The 21739-nt window shown below is 33.5% G+C and overlaps 1 protein-coding gene across 1 annotated transcript in view; it reads left to right on the plus strand.

The window, feature by feature from the left end:
* LOC118744571 (calbindin-32) overlaps positions 1 to 21739 on the plus strand; it is a gene marked incomplete in the record, with an annotated part of 160285 nt that overhangs the window by 58960 nt on the left and 79586 nt on the right. The window contains 2 exon segments of the mRNA XM_036477694.1: positions 7162 to 7217; positions 8205 to 8250. Coding sequence (XP_036333587.1) covers positions 7162 to 7217; positions 8205 to 8250 — 102 coding nt within the window.

Consider the following 21739-nt stretch of genomic DNA (forward strand, 5'->3'; position numbering starts at 1 on the left):
TTCATGAATGCTTTAAGATTGAGCACTTTTCATATAGCTGGGTGACTTGGGTCACGAGATACAGACCAAAACGTGGACCCGGGTAAACTTAGGCTGTATTTGTTTAATATCGGCATAAAATGAAAGCTGTTATGTCAAAAGTATGCGGAAGCAAATAAAAAAAAAATTAAAAAATTCATGAATACCGTTTTAGTGAAAAATAAAATTGAGTAATGTGGACAGTTCTTTAATCTTCTTTAATATAAAAATTAATATAAAAATAAGTAGGGTTTTCCTTCCTGACGCTATAACTCCAGAACGCACGAACCGATTTTCACGGTTTTGCATTCGTTGGAGGTTTATAGCTAGGAAAATTCAGGAAAAATTTCAATAGAAAAGTATATGGTGTGTGAGTATCCCCCACGAAAATAAGTATGTTTCATTTAAAGTAGATGGTGCCATTGTTTAACAGCTATTCATTGCACTTTGCTCAGTTAATTTCATGTGACACTAGCGAATACCCGGCGTGCTTCGCTGCGCCTTAAAAGTAATTTTGTTTTGTTACTCCCTCTCACAACATTTGAAAATATTATTTAATATTGCTGTACATATTTGTATAGTAGGGAGATTTTTTCAAATTATATAAATATACGTTATTTGAATATTGAATCAATACACGTTTGAGGAAAGGGTGCGATAGTAGACTCCAGTTATAAGATTATAAATTAAATTTCCAAGAGAAAGTCGGTTCTTTACATATTTTCTAATTACCTTCGAAAATATATTAACTCAAAAAAAAAATAAACAATGCTTCATAGATCGATTTTTTGAAATCTAACTTCATAAAGTTCTTTAAAAATATTTTGTAAATGAGGCCATAAGAGCTTAGGGGGAGAGTTACAACACAAAAATACATTTAAGGCGCAGCGAAGCACGCCGGGTAATTGCTAGTAACTACATAAAGTGGTTTCAAATGTGACAAATTTTTTAATAAAAGTCGCTTATTCCTTCATTTCCAAATCTTTAAGCCATGAAGAAAGTATAGTTTTTTAGTGCCACTCCCTTCTCTATTCAGAAAAAAACGCTTAAGCATTCTTGCAACAATTTTAGCCTTAAACCGTTTATTAGGCAAAAAAGTACCGAAATTGTGAATTTTTTCATTGTCACTCGAAGAAATTATAATTGTTTTTTTTTTATAACTTTGGGAAGTTTTCAAATAGAATGCTCATGTTAAAGGCAATGAAAGTTGGCATCAAGTACAACATACTTGTGAAGTTTCAAGAGTGTGCCACCAAATTGATAAAAATGGCCGCATGCAGCATATCTGTTGCAGCTATTTTTTAATTCTTGATAATCAACGATTTTTGAGTTAAAAAGTTTAAGATACTTCAAAATTTTAACATTAACAGTGGAAACTTTCTTCTTGCAAAAACAAATCAATCTAGTGTAATAAAACTACTTTGCCACCTAATAAAAAAAAATACATTGATTATTGTGAAATAAAAATTGATTGATTTGAGAAACAAAAATTCCAATTTTACAAACACATTCGAAATTCATTCTAAAATTATTCATGCCAATATTTAATTACATTCAACTAATATGACATTTAAGTTAAGGCGTGCGAGTAAACGTGTCAGTTAACTGCTGTGTGGTGCTACGGCGCGTATACGTTACACACACAACTATGGGTATATGAGCACGAGTTGGCATTTTGATCCTTTTAGTATAACTTTTTTAAGATTTCATTTAAATACAATTTTGCGATGAAATCTTGTTCTTAATGCAGAAATGAAGATAATGCATTGTCTAAAACAAGTGTGCCACCATTTTCGACGAAAATCACGTTTTTGTCAAAAAATTTAATAACTCTTGATATTTGCTCATATATATCCGCGATACAAAGTAAATCACAAAGCGTAAATGCAAATGAGATTTTTATCTACATACTTGCAGTATTTTATAATAACCAAGTGTACTGAAAGCGTATGAAAATGGATTTAAAAGTCAAGCCATATAAACATAAATAATGAAAAGAGTTTTTATAAGCATAAACAGGAATTAAGAACTTAAGCTTAATTAGGGTTAGAGCAATATAAATGTATATGCATAAATATATCTCCACAAAAAATTTTTATTAAAATTGATGAGCAGCACGAGGTCAAAGGCGGCCCACACTCCTGTGTGTGTTGGAATGCATGCTTGCTACAAGGCAGCAAACTTTTACCTACTAAAGCTCAATGTTTTCTTTACTTTCTTTGCCCATAAAGTGAGAGAAAAGCAGATAAGCATAGCAAACCGCACACCTGTGGCAACTGGTTTTTGCCGCCGTAACTACAGTAAAAGCCACAACCTCTTCAGCACCACTTCAACTGTCAATGTTAATGATTTACTACGTTTTTTTTTGTGTGCTGCCTCACCGCAGTCGCAAGCATTCTGTTGGGAGCTGAAGTATGCAAAAATGTCGGCTGAAAAAGGCGATTAAGGGAGTGTGAGCGTAAAGTTTTTCCCAGCTACCAAGCGCATGAATTACACATTAGCAAAAGCTTTAGCGCAAACCGTTGGCCAGGAAGCAGACAGTCAGGCAGGCAGGCAGCCAATGATATGTACATGCTTGCAGGGACTGGAAACAAAAAATCTAGTAACGCACTTTGCCCTAAAGGGATCTTGTTGGGCAGCACGTAGGCACACTGTAGCGCATGTTATCGTAAATATGGCTGTGTGCCGTTCCGTGCCGTGCCGGTGTGTTTAAATCGATGTGTGCGTGCAGAGTAATTGAACATGTCACACGAGCAATCTTATCAGTATTTTAGGCATTTGCGTACCTAAGCGCCAAAGTGCTATTTTGCGGCATAAGGTGGCAACCTTTCTCCTACCACAGCACACAGCATCCTTTCTATTTATCTTCATTTGCAGCATTGTGTGGTATCCAGTTGGCTATTATTTCACAACCTGCTTGCAAGAACTTTTTAAGCAACGCAACAGACATGCATACAACTCAATCTCCCCTTCCGCCATTAACCTTTCTCATTTGCCTTTTTGCCATTAAACGCCCACAAATGCTGATTCATTTCAATTGATATACCTTTATTTTGTTTTAAATATTTTTCTGTTGTTGTTGGAGGAAGCAAATCTAAAACAAAGCTTAAGGAACTTAACTGTGTGCGCGGTGCGGTGTGACGAGTTTGTCAGGTGTGTGGCAAGAGATATGAAACTAGCTTCGCGGCTTGAATTGGCGGGAAGTGTAAGTGTGGCTGTGGTTGGTCGGTCGGCGTAACGTATGTACGTGAATTCAAGTTTTTATGTTGAAAGTTTGACAATTCAAAAACTTTTGGAGGCACATCGCAAATAGCAATAAAAATGGAATAAACACAAGTATCTAAGTTTAATTTCTAGTGGAACTGTACGTTGAATACCCAATGCAAATCTTTGGTAGTTTTTAAAGTCCGCGTTGAGAAATTGGAACGGTTATTGCGGTCTCCCAGAAATCCTAGAAATTCGATTTGCTGATGGTGATCACCTCACGACAATCAATAACACATGTCCGAGTGTATTTCACAGTAGTTCAAAGCTGGCATTTACTGTTCATAATACACTGGAGCATTCATGCTCCACTCAATTTATTAATTTTTTTTTTTTTATGAGATCTTATAAAATTTGCAAGAGACCGGTTGAGCCCGATTTTTGAATTTTCATTTCCTTGTATTAATTTTTTTGTAGCAATTTTAAAGAAAATTGATTTACCTGCTCCAGTTTATAAATGCCATAATCAAAACTAGTTAAAAACAATTGTGGGGATCATCCAAAACGAAAAAATCCAAAAAAAAATTTAAATATAAAAAAAAATGTTTACCAAAATAAAATTTTTGTATTTTTTTAAAGAAGTTTTGGGTTATTATAAATCAACGCCACTTAAAACTTCCACTGCATACTCTTACATACAAATTTTTCTAAAAACTCAAATAAAAAATATTTTTAATTTTCGTGACATTTTTTTATAACATTTCAATTTCTTCTGTAATTTTTTTTTTCATTTTTGCTGAACCATATAATCCTTTTTAACTAGTTTTAATTATGTAGCATTTATTAGCTGAAACAAGAAAATCGATTGTCTTCAAAATTGCTATTTTGCCGCATTTTGCACTAAAAAATTGTATTTAAACATATAAGAATTCGAAAATCGGGTTAATTTTATTTAACAGCTTTCATTAAATTAATCAAATTGGTTGAAAAATGTGAAATATGAACATTAAATTCTAGTTTTTTACCATTGTGCATTTGTTGTTGAGACCCGACGCAAAACTGTGGGTTCTTAGCTTTGTGTGACAATATACTACACAAGAAGAGGTCTCATAAAAAATACTTAAAGGCCTACATATCCTATTCTCAGATCATAGTCGATCTTGGAAATCGAATCAAAAATAGTCATTCAAAAACTCATAAATCTACAAAATCGTATTTTCTGACCTAAATCGACAGGTCGCGACCTCTAAATGACCTTTAAAAATTTATAAAAATAGGCAGGAATATTTCTCATAAAAACGAATAAAATTAGGGGGCAGGGTCTTGAAATTTCAAAAAAAAAAAAACATTTTCTATGGACACCCTAATTAAAAAATTTCAATAACTAGAAAAATGTTGAATTTCTGATACGGCGTACAAGGGAATCTGTTATGGCAAAAAATTCCTAGTGAAAATCTTAGCTCTTCATACGACTCGAAATTCTTAATTAATAAATGTGTAAACTCGAACATAGTAAATACTGTTGTACTATAATGAGACCTCTTTGCCAATCATCCACTAAGCTAAATTCAATAAATATTTTCAACAGAAATGAAATCAGATTACTTATTTGTTACCTAACTGGCCACAACCGAATTTGTGCTCATTACGCCAACTGGGTTTATACTTCGAGACAGAATCGGACTTTATCTTGAGGACGACAAAATCATACAGTGGGTTTAAAAACATGACAACGACTTTACTGGCTTTAAGGTATTTTCGACGATTTTATTTTATGCCTTCTTTATTTTCACTGGCCCTAATTTTGCGCGTCACTTTGGCCTTGTTTTTCGTTTGTATTTATACGAGTAGTTCCATGTCGTTTTTCCTCTTTTACGCATTATCGCGAATTTCAAACTTTTACTGCCAATCACTTGTTTGACTTTTTTTTTACATGTGTTTTTAAGTAGTTGTGTCTCGTTATCGCTTTTTCGCTTCCTGTCAATGTGGCAGATTTAACTAGTAGGCGAACAAATTTCTGAAGTTTGTCATAAAACTAATTGAAGTCGTTTTTCGGTGATTTAAATTATGAGCGTATTCGTATTCTGCGCTTTCATTTAAATTTTTACTGTACTTTATTTCTGCAGAAACAGTTTGTGTACAAGCAAAAATATCTGTAATATTTTCAAAGTGTAGGCAATGTGAAGAGGCGTGTGGTGTTTATTAATTACGCAAAATTTTGGCTGCTGTTTGATGATTTGAAATTTGGGTTAAAAATATGACCGAACAACCCCGATTCGAAGTGCGGAAAGTGTTTGATTGATAGCACATGTGCGTGTGTTCCAATTGCATCTTTTGGCCTTTTCTACGTAAGATAGGCAGATATGATGTTTGATGATTTCTTAAATCACTAGCGGTATTCCAATATTTCTCTTGTTTTAAATTAAAAAAAAAAAAAAATTAATTTTTTAATAGGAACTCTTTGGCGTTAGAAAATACACTTGAATTTCCTTAAAGAATGAAAAGATTTTATAGTACTCAAAGCGCCAAAGTTTTTAATTTTCATATTTTTATTTGGTTTCGTAAAAATAAATTTTTCAAAATTTTGCCAAAAGTTTCTCAGTATTTTTAAAGGTCATAGGAAATTGAAGAGGTTGTCTAGATAGAAAATATAAGTATATGTAGCTTCAAGTTTGAATTTTTCTTAAACTTTCGAAAAAAGTAGTCACTTAGATTTTTACTCAAATAATTTTTGAAATTTAAGAAATAAAGTCGTTCGTAAATTTTCAAAAATAAGACCTTGTGAATTGAAAAAATTCGGATTTGTCGTAACTTTTTTAATATTTTTGAAGAAACTTGGTTATTTTTCGAAAAATTTTAGGCATTTATAAATATGCTAGCGTTATTTTGGGGACTTTTAAAAATAAAAAAAAATACAATTTTCTAATTTTTTTTAAATGGCGGAGTTTTATTTATATAATGATGAATATTAGAGTATTATTACTAAAAAACATTCTCGTTTGATTTAAAAAAGAGTAGCCTATATTAAAAAAAAAAAAATAAAAATTTATAAAAAATGTTTGAAAAAAAAGTTTTTTTAGATTCAAATTTTTGGGAGTAAGTGAAATGTTTTGAAATTGTTTTGTATTAAAAAAACTTTTAATTTTCATAAAATAAATCTATTTTAGAAAACTATTATTATCAATGCCTAAATACTCCCAATTCCAATGATATTCTCCTTACCCTTCAAAAAGGAAAAAAACAAATTTCGATTCACTTAAATGCTATCACTTCTTAAATCACATCAAATGCACTAAAGGGGTTAACTCAGCACGTTCATCTCCAGCTGGCTGGGCACAGATTTTCCTAATCCGCAGTAAATAGAATAAACTGAATTATTACTATACGAACAACAAATGCAACGCAGTGAATTTAAAACGCTACTCATCTGAGCGTTTGTTATCCAACAGTAAATCAGTGAGTTCGTTTGAGCGCACCTTGTGTGCCAGTTATTGTTGTTGTTATTATGGCAGTAGCATAAAATTTACTTAATTACCGTCGGGAACGCTTAGAGTGACCTTAAGGGAGCCCGACATCATCAGGTGGCGCGTGAATAGAGCGGAAAGAAAGTATACAGTGTGCCATACTTTACATATTTAATTCCAGGCGCTAAAAGTACCAAAGAGATGCAGAAATAGCGAAAATATTTGCCAGCAGTAAAAGTGTTGTGTGTGTTGTGTAATTTGAAATGTAAGCTCTTAGCGTTGGTTAGCGCGAGCCAAGCTATTGTTTAAGTTCAAAAATTAAATTATCTGAGGAAATAAGAGTATTTGAGTTTTCAGCAAATTCATTGTAAAATTCACTAATTTATATGCTGAGCTGTGTTCACTACACTTCGTTGTCTTCATTTCCGCTTCTATTCCGTAATACACAATACTTTCTCTTATCTTCTTTTTGCAGTTACAAGTCTTCGATGCCAACAAGGATGGACGTCTACAACTCTCCGAAATGGCCAAGTGAGTAAATATGTATTCATTTCGCTTTGTTTTGTATTTTGTTTAAGCGCTGTGCGAACATTTTGTTCAGTGTACTTAAAATGCATTTGTAGCGCTTCGTTGGGAATTGTAAAGTTTTTATTTCTGTCTGATTGTGTTGACATTGGCAGTTAAGAGTTTACTGGCGTAAGAAATTGCATTTTTGCTAATTGCTTGATTTTTCAAGCGACTGGTAAATGAGTTAAACTTTTTGGGGATTCTTTTATGATGCAACTGTTTATGGAATTAAAATGGCGAGGGTGCTTATTGTGGCCGTTTCGACCACTATATTTTTTATGAATTCAAAAAGCACGCTTTTTCGGAGCTAACACCAATGAAGCTTGTAGAAAAGAGAGCTCAGAATACTTGCTGTCAAAATTTTTAGCTTATCATCTGTTGTCAAAATTTTTTCTGATATGAGTCATTGTACTATTTTCATTCTCCTTTTACTCTGTTTAAAATCTATACCATCTATGAATAAATCTAAGCAAATTGTTGGGTGTTAAAATGCTCAGGAGTTCGTCTCTCAACACCAAAAGTCTCATACCTAATTCTGGCAAGTTCCGCTTTATCCCCTTCAAAACAGGATGGAAAATCTTTACTATTTCCCCAAGCAAATAATTTCAATATACATGCTTATTTTTGCATCCAAACCTTTGCTTTTTTCATTCTTTTTTTTATTGTATCTGCATATTTTATGCATTTCTACCTTTTCTATTTTCGTGAACTGCAGACAACTTAAGGCAAACTGATTTCCTTCTCACAATTTCTGCTACCGATACTCTTTTTTTATTTTCCTCACTTGACCTGCTCTGGTGAACATTTCCGTATTACTAACTTTGCACTGAAACTAGTATGTACATTTGTAATCTCCCTTTATTCATGTCCGATTCAATAATTTCCCACTCATTAACATACATACGTACGTATTTTTCTGCTATTTGACATGTTTATTTTCTCTCATTACAGATTGCTTCCGGTTAAAGAGAATTTCCTTTGTCGTCAAGTTTTCAAGGTAAGTGCTGAATGATTTGCATTTTCTGCTATTCACCCTTTAAAGCCCAACCAACTAAACGGATTTCAACCACTGTCGGGACACAGATAAAAAAAGGCAAGATAAAAATAAAAATTGAAGGAAATTATAATGAAAAAAGTTTGAAAAATGAAGGTATTGATACATATACTTTTGCTTATAGTTAAGCTGAAAAGGGTTTCTAGCAAAGAATGTGGCGGAAGGAAACCACTTAAATCAACAGTTTTTTATAAACTTAATTAAATTGAGTGCAAGCAAAAAGAAATCAGAACAATCGCTGTCAGCAGATGAGGCATGCGATTGACATTAATTGCTTATGAAAGCCAAAGTACTTGGCTAGTAGTTATATTTAGAAATACTTAAGTATATGTAAATGTGTATAATTTTTCTCAAAGAACGTTTTGGATGGATATAATATAATCGTTAGGTATAAACTTAGGTATACACTTAGGCCTTGATTGTGATAAATTATGGAAGTACATTTTTAATACTTTTAGTTTTTATGCATTACATATTCTTGGTCTTTACTGCTTACTACTAGTAATGCTTTTGAAGAAAGTGCGACTGATTTAAGTTATATTTATTTGCAAATTGCACACATCTATATATGTATTTCTTCTTTTATTAAAATTTTTTTAATAAGGCACATTTTGTGCATTTTTTGAGTTGTAGTTTCTTATTGTTTTATTGTGTTAAAAAGCGTTTAGAAAGTGATTTAGAACGCAAATAATGATTTCAAAAGGGAAGCTATATATGTGTGAAAAAATAATACAGGCATAATTAAAAAGAAAAAGTAATATAAAAAATATAAAAAATATTAATTTTTTATTCGGTAGAGCCCAAGCACATCCATTGGCAACAAGGAAATATATTTTTGTATCGAAATGACAACATCGTGCGACAGTGAATTTTACACACAAAAAATTAATATGCTCGCAAACCCCCCCTATAATAAAACTTTTTTTTTTTCTCTTTGACGTCAGATATGATTGAATCATAAAATTATTAATAAAATTCAGTGCAAAGTAGAAACATAGCTTGGGTATCAAATGAAATGGAAAATTCTGTAGAATTAAAAAAGTTTAATTATTTTTGTGCAAAGGCAAGCCTAAGTCCTATGGATCACCCTATATATAGACATCTTTATAGGTATATGCATTTATCGCCAAGTTTATCTCAATATACATCAAAAACGGCATCTTTATTTCGATATATTTGGCTTCGATATACAATTTATCTATATATTTAGCGTCTACCATGTGTAAATTATTGCTAATTTTCCGCAACATTTTTTTTTTATTAACAACAAATAATTCATTATCGTTATTTTTTTTATACATATCTTTATAATATACACATATATACATATGTATGTATATTGATATTCATCGTGGCGAACGATATATATTAGGGCGGTGTAATTTGTTCGGAGCAAAATTTTCAAAGAAAGTGTATAGCAAATTCAACTTTTAAGATTAATTCTAAGCAACAATGGTGAACAAACTATATACCATATAAAAGACATTTGACCCTCCAAATTTTCAAAAGAAAAAGTAGTATATTGTATGAAGAAAACACAAAATGTTGTAAATGGTAAATTAATTTAGTTCAGAAAAAATGATTAAACGCTGATTTTTTTTTAATTTTTTTTGTATAAATGTAGTTTGTACACCACTTTTGTTTAGAACCGAACGTTGAATTTTAAAATGACATACACTTTTTTCGAAATTAAATTACTCCGCCCTAATATACATACATAAAACTTATTTTTATATCGAAGAAAACCGCAACTCCTTCGGGGGAAAAAATCTAAAAAATCAACGGTAATTTTTGGCCACTTCAAACTTGCACATTATTGCACTACAATTGAATAGCTATAAAACTAGACTCAAAAAATTTTAACACTTCTGAGAAAAAATTTTGAAATGCGGATGAAAATTTGATGATTTTTGTTCAGTGTTCTGCAAAGTTTCCAGCTTGAAATTGTTTGGCGTTTGCTATAGGCGGTATACACGGTGCGTCTGGATCGCGAGTCGGTTTGGATGTGTTAGTGAAAATAAATATGTTTATGTTAGTTACACCGACATGACTCTGCATAACTCTACTGTTTGCGGCCGAAAGGCGAGTTAACACATACCCAGATGACTCGCGAGTCAGACGCAACGCCTATGGCGCCTATTCGGGAATGAACCGTAATTTAATTAAAAAATTTCAAAAATTAATAAATAAGTATTAGTGAAAAAATATCATTTCAATATTTTTAATATACCTGGCCAAAAAGCTCCAAATACAATAGCATTAAACTTTCAACCTTGACCTAAGAAAAAATATGTAATATCATTTTTAATTTAGTCCAAAATGATATGTCCAACACGGTACGTACATGGCGTATGAGTTACTCAGATGAGATTAGAATGTTACTCATACGCCGTGTACATACGTACGTTGGATTTTAACTTTTCCATGATAAATGGTAGATCCAATATGGATCTATTTAGAATTTTTAAAATGTGGCACCAGATTTGAGTCCAGCATTCATCGTAAAAATAGTTCAAGACTCTTTGAGAGCTTTTTCTTATTGCTGCATTCCCTATTTATTTACCTATGCATGATAGCAATTAGTGTGCCAAAAAGTATGAATTGGCGTCAGTGCTTTTTACCCCCCTTTTATTAGCTCGGGATGTAGCTATGTAATATTGATGCGCCTAAAAGATGCAGCGATTTCTATTCTCAAGTTACATACCTGATAACAGTACGAATGGAAATTATAAAAGCGAGGCTTTAGTTTTTAAACTATAATTTTATTTTCATTACAAACATGTTCAGTCCTATGAGAATTTATCTAATGATGTTTGCAAGAATTTCTGAAAGTTTACAGTTTCAAGTCGGCTGTATAGCTAAAGTGTGAATGATTTTGATAAGAAATCACGAAAAGAAATAATTTTCTAAGCAAACGAGAATAACAAGAAATAACCACACTACTATTTATAAATCCACTTTTTCTCTCTCCTCCATAACTGCTTTAAAAGAAGCGCAAAAGCTGCAAACCAAGCATACGATTTTCATCTTCTGAATTTTGGAAAAACTCCACAAAAAATTTACGACTGAAATATTGCATTATCACTGGTCATTCTCACCATATTTTAACACTCTATTCATCTTTTATCTACAACTGTGTACATTTCAACAGCCCATTTTATGCTCTACTTTAGCTGCGTGCCTCTTTCATCTTTCATTTCTTTTTGTCTACGAATATTTGGATTTTAAAAAAGGCAAAAGTTTCCTTCTAACTTATTGAAAAAGTTAGCAACATTTGTGACACTGACAGACATTAGCCTTATAAGATTTTGGATTAAATTCAATTCGTGGACAAAAGAGATAAATGTGGCGTTGTGTATTTGCAAGATTCTTTGGAAAATTTAAGTTGCATTGTAATCCAAAAAGTTGCGAAGAAGTTGTAGAAAGTTTCACACAAGTGCCACTGAAATTAGAATTAAGCTCGCAGGCTAATTTGGCAACGATTGAGAATACTGCGAGCAGAGAATGTATTTTCTTTTGTTTCTTTTAACTTTTTGTGTTGGCATTTTAGCGCAATTTAGAATGAGATTGAGTCATTTGAGGAAACTTTGTTAATAAGCAAAAATATATACAAAGCTTTAATTTTTTTAAATTATGAATGTTGAAAATAAAATACGCTAGTAAAATTAAATTAAAGTATTTGAAAACATTAGTTACAATAAAAAAAAATTTTTCTCATACAGGTGCATGAAATTATGCTACGAAGTGTTCTCGTCTTTCGAATTCTTTAGTGCATACTAAAAGCAGTACAGGGAACAAATAACATCACTTCTCAAATGAATTTATAAAATAAAATTGCGCTTAAATCCCCACCTAATCCTCAATGTTCCTCTACCTCATGCCTTACTCACTCTAAACTCGTTCTATCTCTGTAACTACTGACCTATGGCAATAGGTGCAATGGACTTCTTACGGGTATTATTTGTTTAATTCGCAAGGTAGCTGAAGCACTTTGAGTCTGTACCTCCAATTACCGAATTTACGGGGCAAAAGGCGACGATTGACTTTAAGCAAATATCGTTAATATGATCGAATCGTATTCCTACAATTGTTGAATACAGGGCAGAAACCATGTTGTAGTGGTATCTGAATCATTAAATTATATAATTACGGTTTTGCCGATGCTTTCCCAGCATGTAATATTTTTCTTTTTCATCATGGCACCGAAAGTCACCCACTACCGTTGCCACAGAAGCCTCGCTTTGAAGGTGAAACAATGCATTTGAAGGCCAGATGAGAAGATGTTGAGTTGACTCCACGTCATCGTCTTATAAGCAGTTGGTAGCAAACTCCTTTGAAAGCCCATTGCAAGTATTACTATTTGACAGTGCTCGGGCAAAATCAATAAGGATAATTGCCACCTGGATAGTCTACGGAACTCTTTTCACTACCTTCGATCCACATGTGCCCAAATTAACCTTGCAACTTAGTATGCTGATTACTAAGCCGACTTTTGGCTCACTTCTTCAGGGGCAGTCTTAATAAATATTCACCACTTTAAAGGGTGTCATGCTGTTAAGAAACCAGTCAGTAGTTTCCTTAATGACAAATTCCCCACGCGGTATACATTGCAGTGATTAGAAAGCCTTAACTTCAGAGTGCACCATCGGTGGGAGCTACACCTAGGTCTGGTTCCGCAGAGTAAAACTAAACCAGTCATTACCTGACGGGTAAGCACGTACACCGGTCGCATCTGGCTGGAAAGAACTGAATTTGTTTTGAAGCATGACGAAGTGCTGGTAGTTTAAATTAAACTTTAAGCCGGCCTAAGTACTTAAGAGATTTTGCACATAAGTGATTTTGTACTTAGTATTTGTGTAATAAAATTTTTATAAAATTTTTTGAAAAACTCCGATTTTAATTTGTTCAAGTGTAGTTCTTTAAAAAAAACAAAAAATAAAGGGTTTTAGGTACACACTCATGCGTTCGCATGCATAAATACAAGTAATTGGACAAACAAAAAGGACACTTCGCATCCTGATTACAATTTTTGAATAAATTAAACCAGGGATACAAATGAATGATAAAAGGCAAAAAAGGTGCGAACAAAAGGGTTGCCTGACAAAAACAACATAAATAAAGAAATTGTTGAAGTGGAAAGGCTTAAATATACAGGTAAATACGTATGCAGAAGAAAGGGAACAAAGCAAACTTTATGAAATTCGCTTGCATGCACTGAACTCACAATTCATAATTAAAAGTCAGTACCAAAAAATACAAAAAAAGAAATGTTAAAAAATAATAATCAAAGGAAAAATGGTGTGACAATGCAATTAAATGAGTTTTTGATAATAAAAAAAATATTAAACTATACAAACTGCAAAAGTGGATTGAAAGATCAGAAGGAAAATGGAAAACTGGGCAATGCAAATGAGAAAAAATATGTAATGTTCATTGGCATTGGCAAAACCAAATTTTGTTGTTGCTTGCTGTTTGAAATGGGAATAACTTCGTAATCGAATGACAACACCAAAGGTAGTAAGCTTTGGAGAAGAGTTTGACCGAGAAGATGAAAGTTGTTTGGAATAAAAGAAATTTCGAGCTCTAATTAATTCCTGTGTACTTATGTATGTACATATGTACAAAAATACAACTGCATGATTATGCAGAGTATTTTTAGATTGAGAAGACCTATTTTGAATATCCAGGGTAAAACTTCGGGCCGTAAAATAAATTAAATTTTGTTTGGTTCACCTAGAAAGACACTCAGTCGGAGCAAGTCTCTGATACTCTCTCCTCTCATTCCCCCACTTTCTCCCTACTCAACATCCATTCGCTACTTGACCTGCTCCATCCAACAAGTGCTATTCAGCAATCGACATTTGAACAAAAACTTCTAGTTGCACAATAAATTTTATGTTCACATGCGGCGCTGCACAGTCTGGAATTTAGTGTTCACAATTCACTGCAGCCTTCATTTTTCACTCAATTTAATTATTTTTTTTTTTTGTAATGATAGAAAATAAAATTTGCAAGAGACCGCACTTGAGCCCGATTTTTAAATTTTAGTTTGTTTGTATTAAATTTTTTAGTGCAAAATGCAGAAAGAGTAGCAATTTTGCAGAAAATCGATTCTCCTGTTGCAGTTAATAAATGTTACATAAAAAAAACGAGTTGAAAACATTTGTAGGGTTCGCGTGGAACGAAAAAAATTTTACAAAAAAATTTGAAATGTAAAAAAAAATCCCAAAATTAAAAAAAATTAGTTTCTAGAAAAATGTTGGGTATGCATATCGTTAAATTTTAGTATAATAAAATGCAATTTGTAAGCGGCTAAAAGGTCGCGCTGATTTTTAATAATTTTTTCGCTAACATTTCGCGCATCTGCATTGATAAATTGGAAATAAAGGCGTTTGTTATATTATTAAAAATCAACGCGAACTCTTAGCCACTTGCAGCTTGCACTTTATTTACTACTAAAATTTAATGATCTATAAAATTGCACACCCTCAATTTTATAAAAACAAAAAAAAAATTGTTTTGGTGAAACTTTTTTTTACATTTAAAATTTTTTTTTGTTTTAATTTTTTTTCGTTTCGTGAGAACCCTACAACTAGTTTTTATTATGTAACATTTATTAACTGGAACAGGAGAATCGAGTTTCTTCAAAATTTCTACTTCTTCTGCACTTTGCACTAAAAATGTAAATACAAACAAACCAAAATTTAAAAATTTGGGCTCAACTGGTCTCTTGCCCATTTTTTTAGGTTTCATAAAAAAAAATATCAAACTGAGTGAAAAATGAAGGCTCCTGTGAATTGTGAATACAAACAATTTTGAACCACTGTGCGCTGGTGGCCAGCAATGCCCACTTCACATAAAACACAAAAATTTAAATTACGCACATTACCATTAAATTTCATTTTAAATTTGTTACGCAGTGTTTACGGGCGAAAGTACGCCTCACCTTCTGCGTTTTAACTGCACTTTCTGAAGTGCTTCATGTTATCGTGCTTCTCTTCGGTAATTTCGTCAATATATCAGCCATGCAAAAGAGAAATAAATATTTTTTTAATGCATTTATTCGCTCAATCTGGCAATTTTTCGGGCATGCATTTGACTAGTAGTGCATTCGTTTGAACGTTTACACTCGTATTTTTGAAAAACAAAAAAAAAAAACATTCCGGGTCGTTAACGTGTGTTATTGCATCTTCTTCACAATATTCGCAATTATAATGAATTTTACACGCAATGCGGAACTTTTCTTTTTCACAAAGCATCATTCAACGCTTTCTGTGCGCGCTCATAGTTTTCAACAAATGTTAAGCGCTGTAATAAAGGGAATTATGAAATGCCGGTTATGGCTGAACTTTTGCATCGAACTTTTACATAGAGGCAGATATGTACATATGCAATTGTATGTAGTCGCAAATACATATATATAGTTATATGCGCCAGCTTATGCATGTAAGTATGTTTAAAGGGCAGTTATGGTAGCTATTAAGAGCTCAGCCGGCCAGTTGAAGTGAAACAAAAGCGTTCAAGTGCTTTTTACCGAATGCAGTTAATCGCTGCAGGAAAATACATAAAAGGTAAAACAATTTAACGCGGATGTGGTTGATAGGCTCCGACTCGATTTTCAGTATAAACTCTTGAGCTTGAGCTCACACCATCGATGCAAAAGTTGAGTCTGAGCTTAAGCTCAATTTTTATGCATGAGGGCTTTTATGCAACATATGCATATCGATGATCTTCTGCAATAACGGCACTACTCAAAATTCAAAAAAGTGAAATCTTTATTACTGTTAAGTGTATCATTTCTCCAATCCTTGTCTAATGCATGTCTAATTTTTACTACTTGCTTTAGTAATCCTTGCTCCGTACTTAAGTAAGGATAATACCTGGTTAAGACAAGGATCAGGAACACGAGACACTTAACAGTAGTAAGGGTTTTGTCTTTCAGAATTTTGAAATTGTGCCGTTATTTCAGAGGACCATCAATATATGGACCATTCGATATGGGCCCCGTGTATTTTCTTTCGTTAAGTAATTTCACCATAGTTAAAGCTGAAGTAGAAATAAATAGAAAATCAAATATTTAGTAAATCATTAATAATAATAATAACAAATGATTTTGCTTCAAATAAAAAACGAATTCTAGCAATGTTACATTGAAGAGAGCAATTCTTTCATCGAAAAAATTTAAAAAATAAAATTTAAAAATAAACCGCAAACCTGTATACCCAAATTTTTCCTAAAATATGTAATAAAAAATGGGTAAACAATTTTATGAAAATTTTCAGAATTTTCTTAAATATTGCATTTCCAGATTTTTGTAGATTTTGTTGAAGGATGAACTATATTTTTATAAAAACTATGGAAAAATGTATTCACTTAGGACACAGTTGAGTTTTAACACTGTTAAGCAGTGTCCTGGTTTTGGTACCCACTACTGTATCACCAAATTATTCAAACAATTGTTAAAATCGATTAATACTGCCGGGGGTATCCGTTAGATGTTAGTCTGCCTAAAATACATATTTTCAGGACTCAGACCTTGCGATTACAAAACCCAGAAAAATCACTCGGCACAAAACTGTACGCGTAAGATGGCATGCTATACCCCTACAGTTATTGGGGTGTTATTAAATGTTTAATGCATCTTAATACGCTGGCTGCGCAGCCTTAATCTACCAAGATAGAGGCCTCGCCATCTGTTCAAAGTTGATTAGAGCGGCTTGTAGCCACAATTGAAAATATCAACAGAGTAGCACCGATAAAATCTATGAATATGCTTCTCAGGATAAGGAGTCCCTTAAAACCTTCTCTGCTCAAATCAAGGGATGCAGGTAGTCTCCCCCGGATAGTCAGATCTACTTTGACGGAGGATGGGAGTGCAGGAACGATATTGGAAGACTAATGAAAGTGTTTGAAGAAGTCTTGGCGAACATTATTTTTGACATGTTTGATATTCTGCTGAAAGCCCTAAAACTCCCCTGGCATGTAAAGTCGCTGGCTGATATCAGAATGACATATTAGCGAAAAAAAGCTAAAGTAAGTTGAAGGGTAAAATACTGCATACAGACCGTGATTAAGACACGGTGACAGCAATCGCACCGTAAAGCTTCACTAAAATGCTTCTGGTAATAAACTCAACAATTTCTATTTCCGACTAGAATGGCATTCGCGTCGCAGAAGTTTATGGCACTTAAATACATATCTCAAGTTTTTTAATAAGACACCTTTTCGTTGAGGGCAGACTACGACGTTGTCTTCTCCAACTCCATATTTATTTGCTAAAACGTTTCGTCTTGGCATGTTCGGAGGCTCGAGGGTATCACCGGCAAAGCTTAGATAAAAATTCGCTTTTTCGACATCCTCAATTTCGATCTATAGAATCAGGAGGCATAATGAAGAAAATCGGCAAGAAACCTACGAACTGCTTCGTAGTGGTTCAAGCAAAGGCTAGCAGCACAACGACCGCGCAAAAATCGGTCAAAATATCTATATACGAAGATAACAAATTTGAAAGAAAAAAAACCTTTAATGCATAAATGACCGCTGGACCAGATATCTTATTAATACATTGAAAGTGCAACTAAAATGTTTCATAGCCATATTCAAAGCCTGATTTAGTTTTATATCTAGCAACGGATTTAGATCACTTGTTTTCAGAATACAAATCAAGGAGACGTAGAGACAGCTTCCCTTCGTACTAAGTACCTAAAGGGGCTCCATAGCAGAAGAATAAGTGGGGTATATTGATTTTTCTTATCTAATATGAAGGATTTCAGCTTTTTTTGCTCCTGCTGATGTTTTGGTTTTAAGCTCCATTACAGCTGCTTTGAGTGGGGAATGTGAGTTTTGGCCATATTCATTGGTCGGGGTTCTTCTTCCTAAAGGGCGGCAACAGTCATTGTCAAGCTCGCTCCATATAACTCAAGTATATTCCGAACACTGAACATCAGTTACCAGATTACCTTCTTCATCTTTGCAGCAAAGAGCCACTGTATTGAAACCAATTGACTTGTGCTTTACTTTCTCAAGGGATATCTGGGCCATATTTTGGCTTGCTAGCAACTTCAGATGTTCCACTCAGGTCTTGCTGCCCTCTTTTTATTGATCTCTCCATCCTTGTTTTCACATAGAGTGAGGATTTTGAGTCGATTGTGAAATTTCTTGGCTGCCAGTTATGATTAGAGTCCGACCGGCATCGGCATCGGCTAGTATCTGCACAAAATTGAGCATCGGTATCGGCATCGGCATCGGCCTTTTTTCGTCGATTCTTTGCCGATTCTTTGGAATTTCTTTTCAAATGTTCAGGTGAAGCGACAGCCCACATTAAAAAACATTTGCAGACGGCTCACAATAATGATTTTTTTTTTTGTTGAAGGTGTTTCACGTTTTTTCCATACAAAAGTATGTGCGACAATTTTCGTTTATATGGAGAACACTGCCAGAAAAAACATTGCCAAAAATTAACGGGATTTTATAGCAGCTTGAAACTTGCACTTCGTTATACTAGAATGAAATGGTCTGCAAAACTGCATACCAAAATTCTGATTAAAGAGTTTGAAACTTTGGTGAAAATAAGCAGAATTCATAGAACAATACCGGAGCATAAACAAGGAGACGAAGTCTATGCCCATCAACAAATTCTATATGGAATAGTTGCACCGCCTAGTGGCACTGTAATAAACGTCACATGTTACATACTCCTTACAAGCTTGCCGCGCTCAACGTTTTTCCTGTACTGCGTTGATGTCAACCTTTTATTTTCAGGAATATTCAGCAGTCGGATAGAGGCATCATCGCTGTCATGCATTTTGCATTTGCACTTAAAGCTGGAACTTTACGAATAACAATTTTGTGCGAGTATGTTTGCTAGGCAATTGCCAGCAATTAATTTAACTGGAAATATCGCTCGCGCTTTTCGTGTTTCCTTTACTCACATGCCTTTTTCATTAACCGTGGATTTTCAGCGAAATTAAAGTAGATATTTTAAATGCCAATGAACAGTTGCTGGTTTCATAGTCATTTTAAAGCACCTTCGCTTACACACGAACATTTTAATTTGTAGTAGCTCTTGGCTGCACTTGACAACACAAACGTGCGTAAATGTTGCTTGAAAGCTGCTGCAGCGTAAACGTATGAAGATAAAGACAGTGAAGGAAGAACCGCGCCGCCATCCCTGGGAAATTAAGATTTATTTGCCACTGTCAACACCACAATTATTTTTAATATCCGCTTGCAAACGAAGCGCAAAAGCTGTAACAGCGAGCGCATGTGGATAGCTGTTAAATGCAGCAGCAACAACAACAACAACAACAACAACATCAGAAGTGCTCAAGAGTAGCGGGCGCATTTCAATTTGCACTTCCGTCCAATGAGCGGAAATGAGTAAGTATTAAACTTGCTCACGAACGGAGGGATCAACACTTGTGCCGGATTTTATAGCTATACCCTTTTGAGTACGTATGTATGTGTGTATATACACATATATGTAAGTATGTATGTGGGTACACATCTCTGTGCCTTTTTCAACTTTCACTTTCCTTTCGACATGGCACATTTAATTTTATGAATACTGCTTTCTACACCTCTTCCACTCCGCGGTTAGCAGTGCACTGTTAGTTGGTTATTGGGCAGCTGTGCTGGTGTTTGCAGGCGGCATTCCATTCGTTTACTCATTCACCGACTCACCGAGCTCTGAGCTATTGGTCACCGAGGCGTTCCTAAATAAATAAGCGCTGCATTTTATGGCTTTATGCTCCTCGTATAAAGCTCATTTTGCAAGGTCTCAATGGAACCACCAGTTGGATTCGATTCGTTTGGTGAAACCGCAAATTGCTCACATTAATTTTATAATTTGCATGACTATGGGGCATGGCTACGTGAAGTCCCATAAAAGAAGGCGTGGTAGTGGCAGTCACAGAAATGTATGTAACGGAAGGATAGAATGAGTACAGGATACTTTCCTTTCATTATTTTATACGCAGAAGAAATATGAAAATTTAATTTTGATTGACTAAAATTAGTCCACTTTCTGGGAAATTGATTTAAACTTAAAAAAGGTGGAAAATTTCGAAATAAAACTTTCTTCAGTATCTTTCGTTTGGCATCCATTTTGTAATATTTTATTTAGCTTATGGATAAAATAAGGAAACTCACAAGCTTTTCACATTTTTTTCTTATAAATATTTTTTTTTCAATAGTGTTATTGAGCTTTGTACCACGGCTTGTTCGTTAGGAAAAATGGAAAAAACAACAAAGTCTAAGCGGTAGAAGCTATAGCAACTATTTTTTTTAGTTTACTGAGTGGTTTTACAAAAATATCTTTAATATAAGATTTTCTAAAAAAACATGGTCAGACGCAAGTTTTTACCATTTTATTAAGCATTACGAGTATTTTAATGACAAATTCTAAAAATTGTTGGATAACATTTTTACCAGCATATACAAATTTCGATTCTTAGTAGCTTTGAAAATTGTATATTAGATTTGAAAAGAAGATAATATATTAAAACCGTTATATCGGAATTCCACGAAGCTTAAATGACAAATTTTAGCATTAAAAAATTTCATTTTTAAAATGGCACCACGGTTGCCACTTCATCAAAATTTTGTGTACCACAATATACAAGTAAAAAGGCTCAAAATAAAATAAAATGTACCATCTTTTGCCGTCCAACAAAAATATATATAGTGACTCAAAAAAGTGATCACGTGTCGATTTTTTTTTAATATTCGTAATGTTTTTCGAACAAATTTTTTTTTGTAATTTTTCTATAAACAATTGCCGTCCATGCTTTAACCGAAACCATGTAAACAGCTTCAAACTTTATACAAAATTTAGCAAAATTCGACAATTTTCATCAAAATTTCAATTTTCAATCTGAGATTTTTTTGTGACGCATTTTTGTACTTTTTTCCATACAAGCGTGAATTTCTTATAAAATAAAATGCGGGAGACCGCAAGCAACAAAAATTCAAAAAAAAACACAACGCCAGTTCTTGTAAATTGTGCTTGTTAAATAAAACAAAAGTTTTCAAAAATCAACGCGATTTTTTAGGCGGTTGAAACTTGCATTTCATTAGACTAAAATAGTATGGGCTTTAAAACTGCATATCCAAAAAGGTTCTAAAGATTCAGATCAACAAGTTGAAATTTTGATGAAAATTTGTCGAATTTTCCTAAAAAATTTGAAACTTTGAGTGCTGCTTATTCAAACGAACGTTGCTTCAAAAAGGCCCAAAACAGACAAAAAAGGCACAAACGGAGAAAAAAGGCCCGTATTTGGTACAATTGTACCAAAGTGGCTACCGTGAATGGCACCAATTCTTTGTTACCTCAATATGCAAGATATGCAAATAAAAACTCAAACGATTTACTTTCAGTACTGATTTTGCTTCAAAAGCTAAGTTTCTTGATTAAGCAGCTTAAGTGTAGACT

The sequence above is a fragment of the Rhagoletis pomonella genome, unplaced genomic scaffold, assembly GCF_013731165.1.
Source record: "Rhagoletis pomonella isolate Grant_MI unplaced genomic scaffold, Rhpom_1.0 Rhpom_scaffold_00008, whole genome shotgun sequence".
NCBI lineage: Eukaryota > Metazoa > Arthropoda > Insecta > Diptera > Tephritidae > Rhagoletis > Rhagoletis pomonella.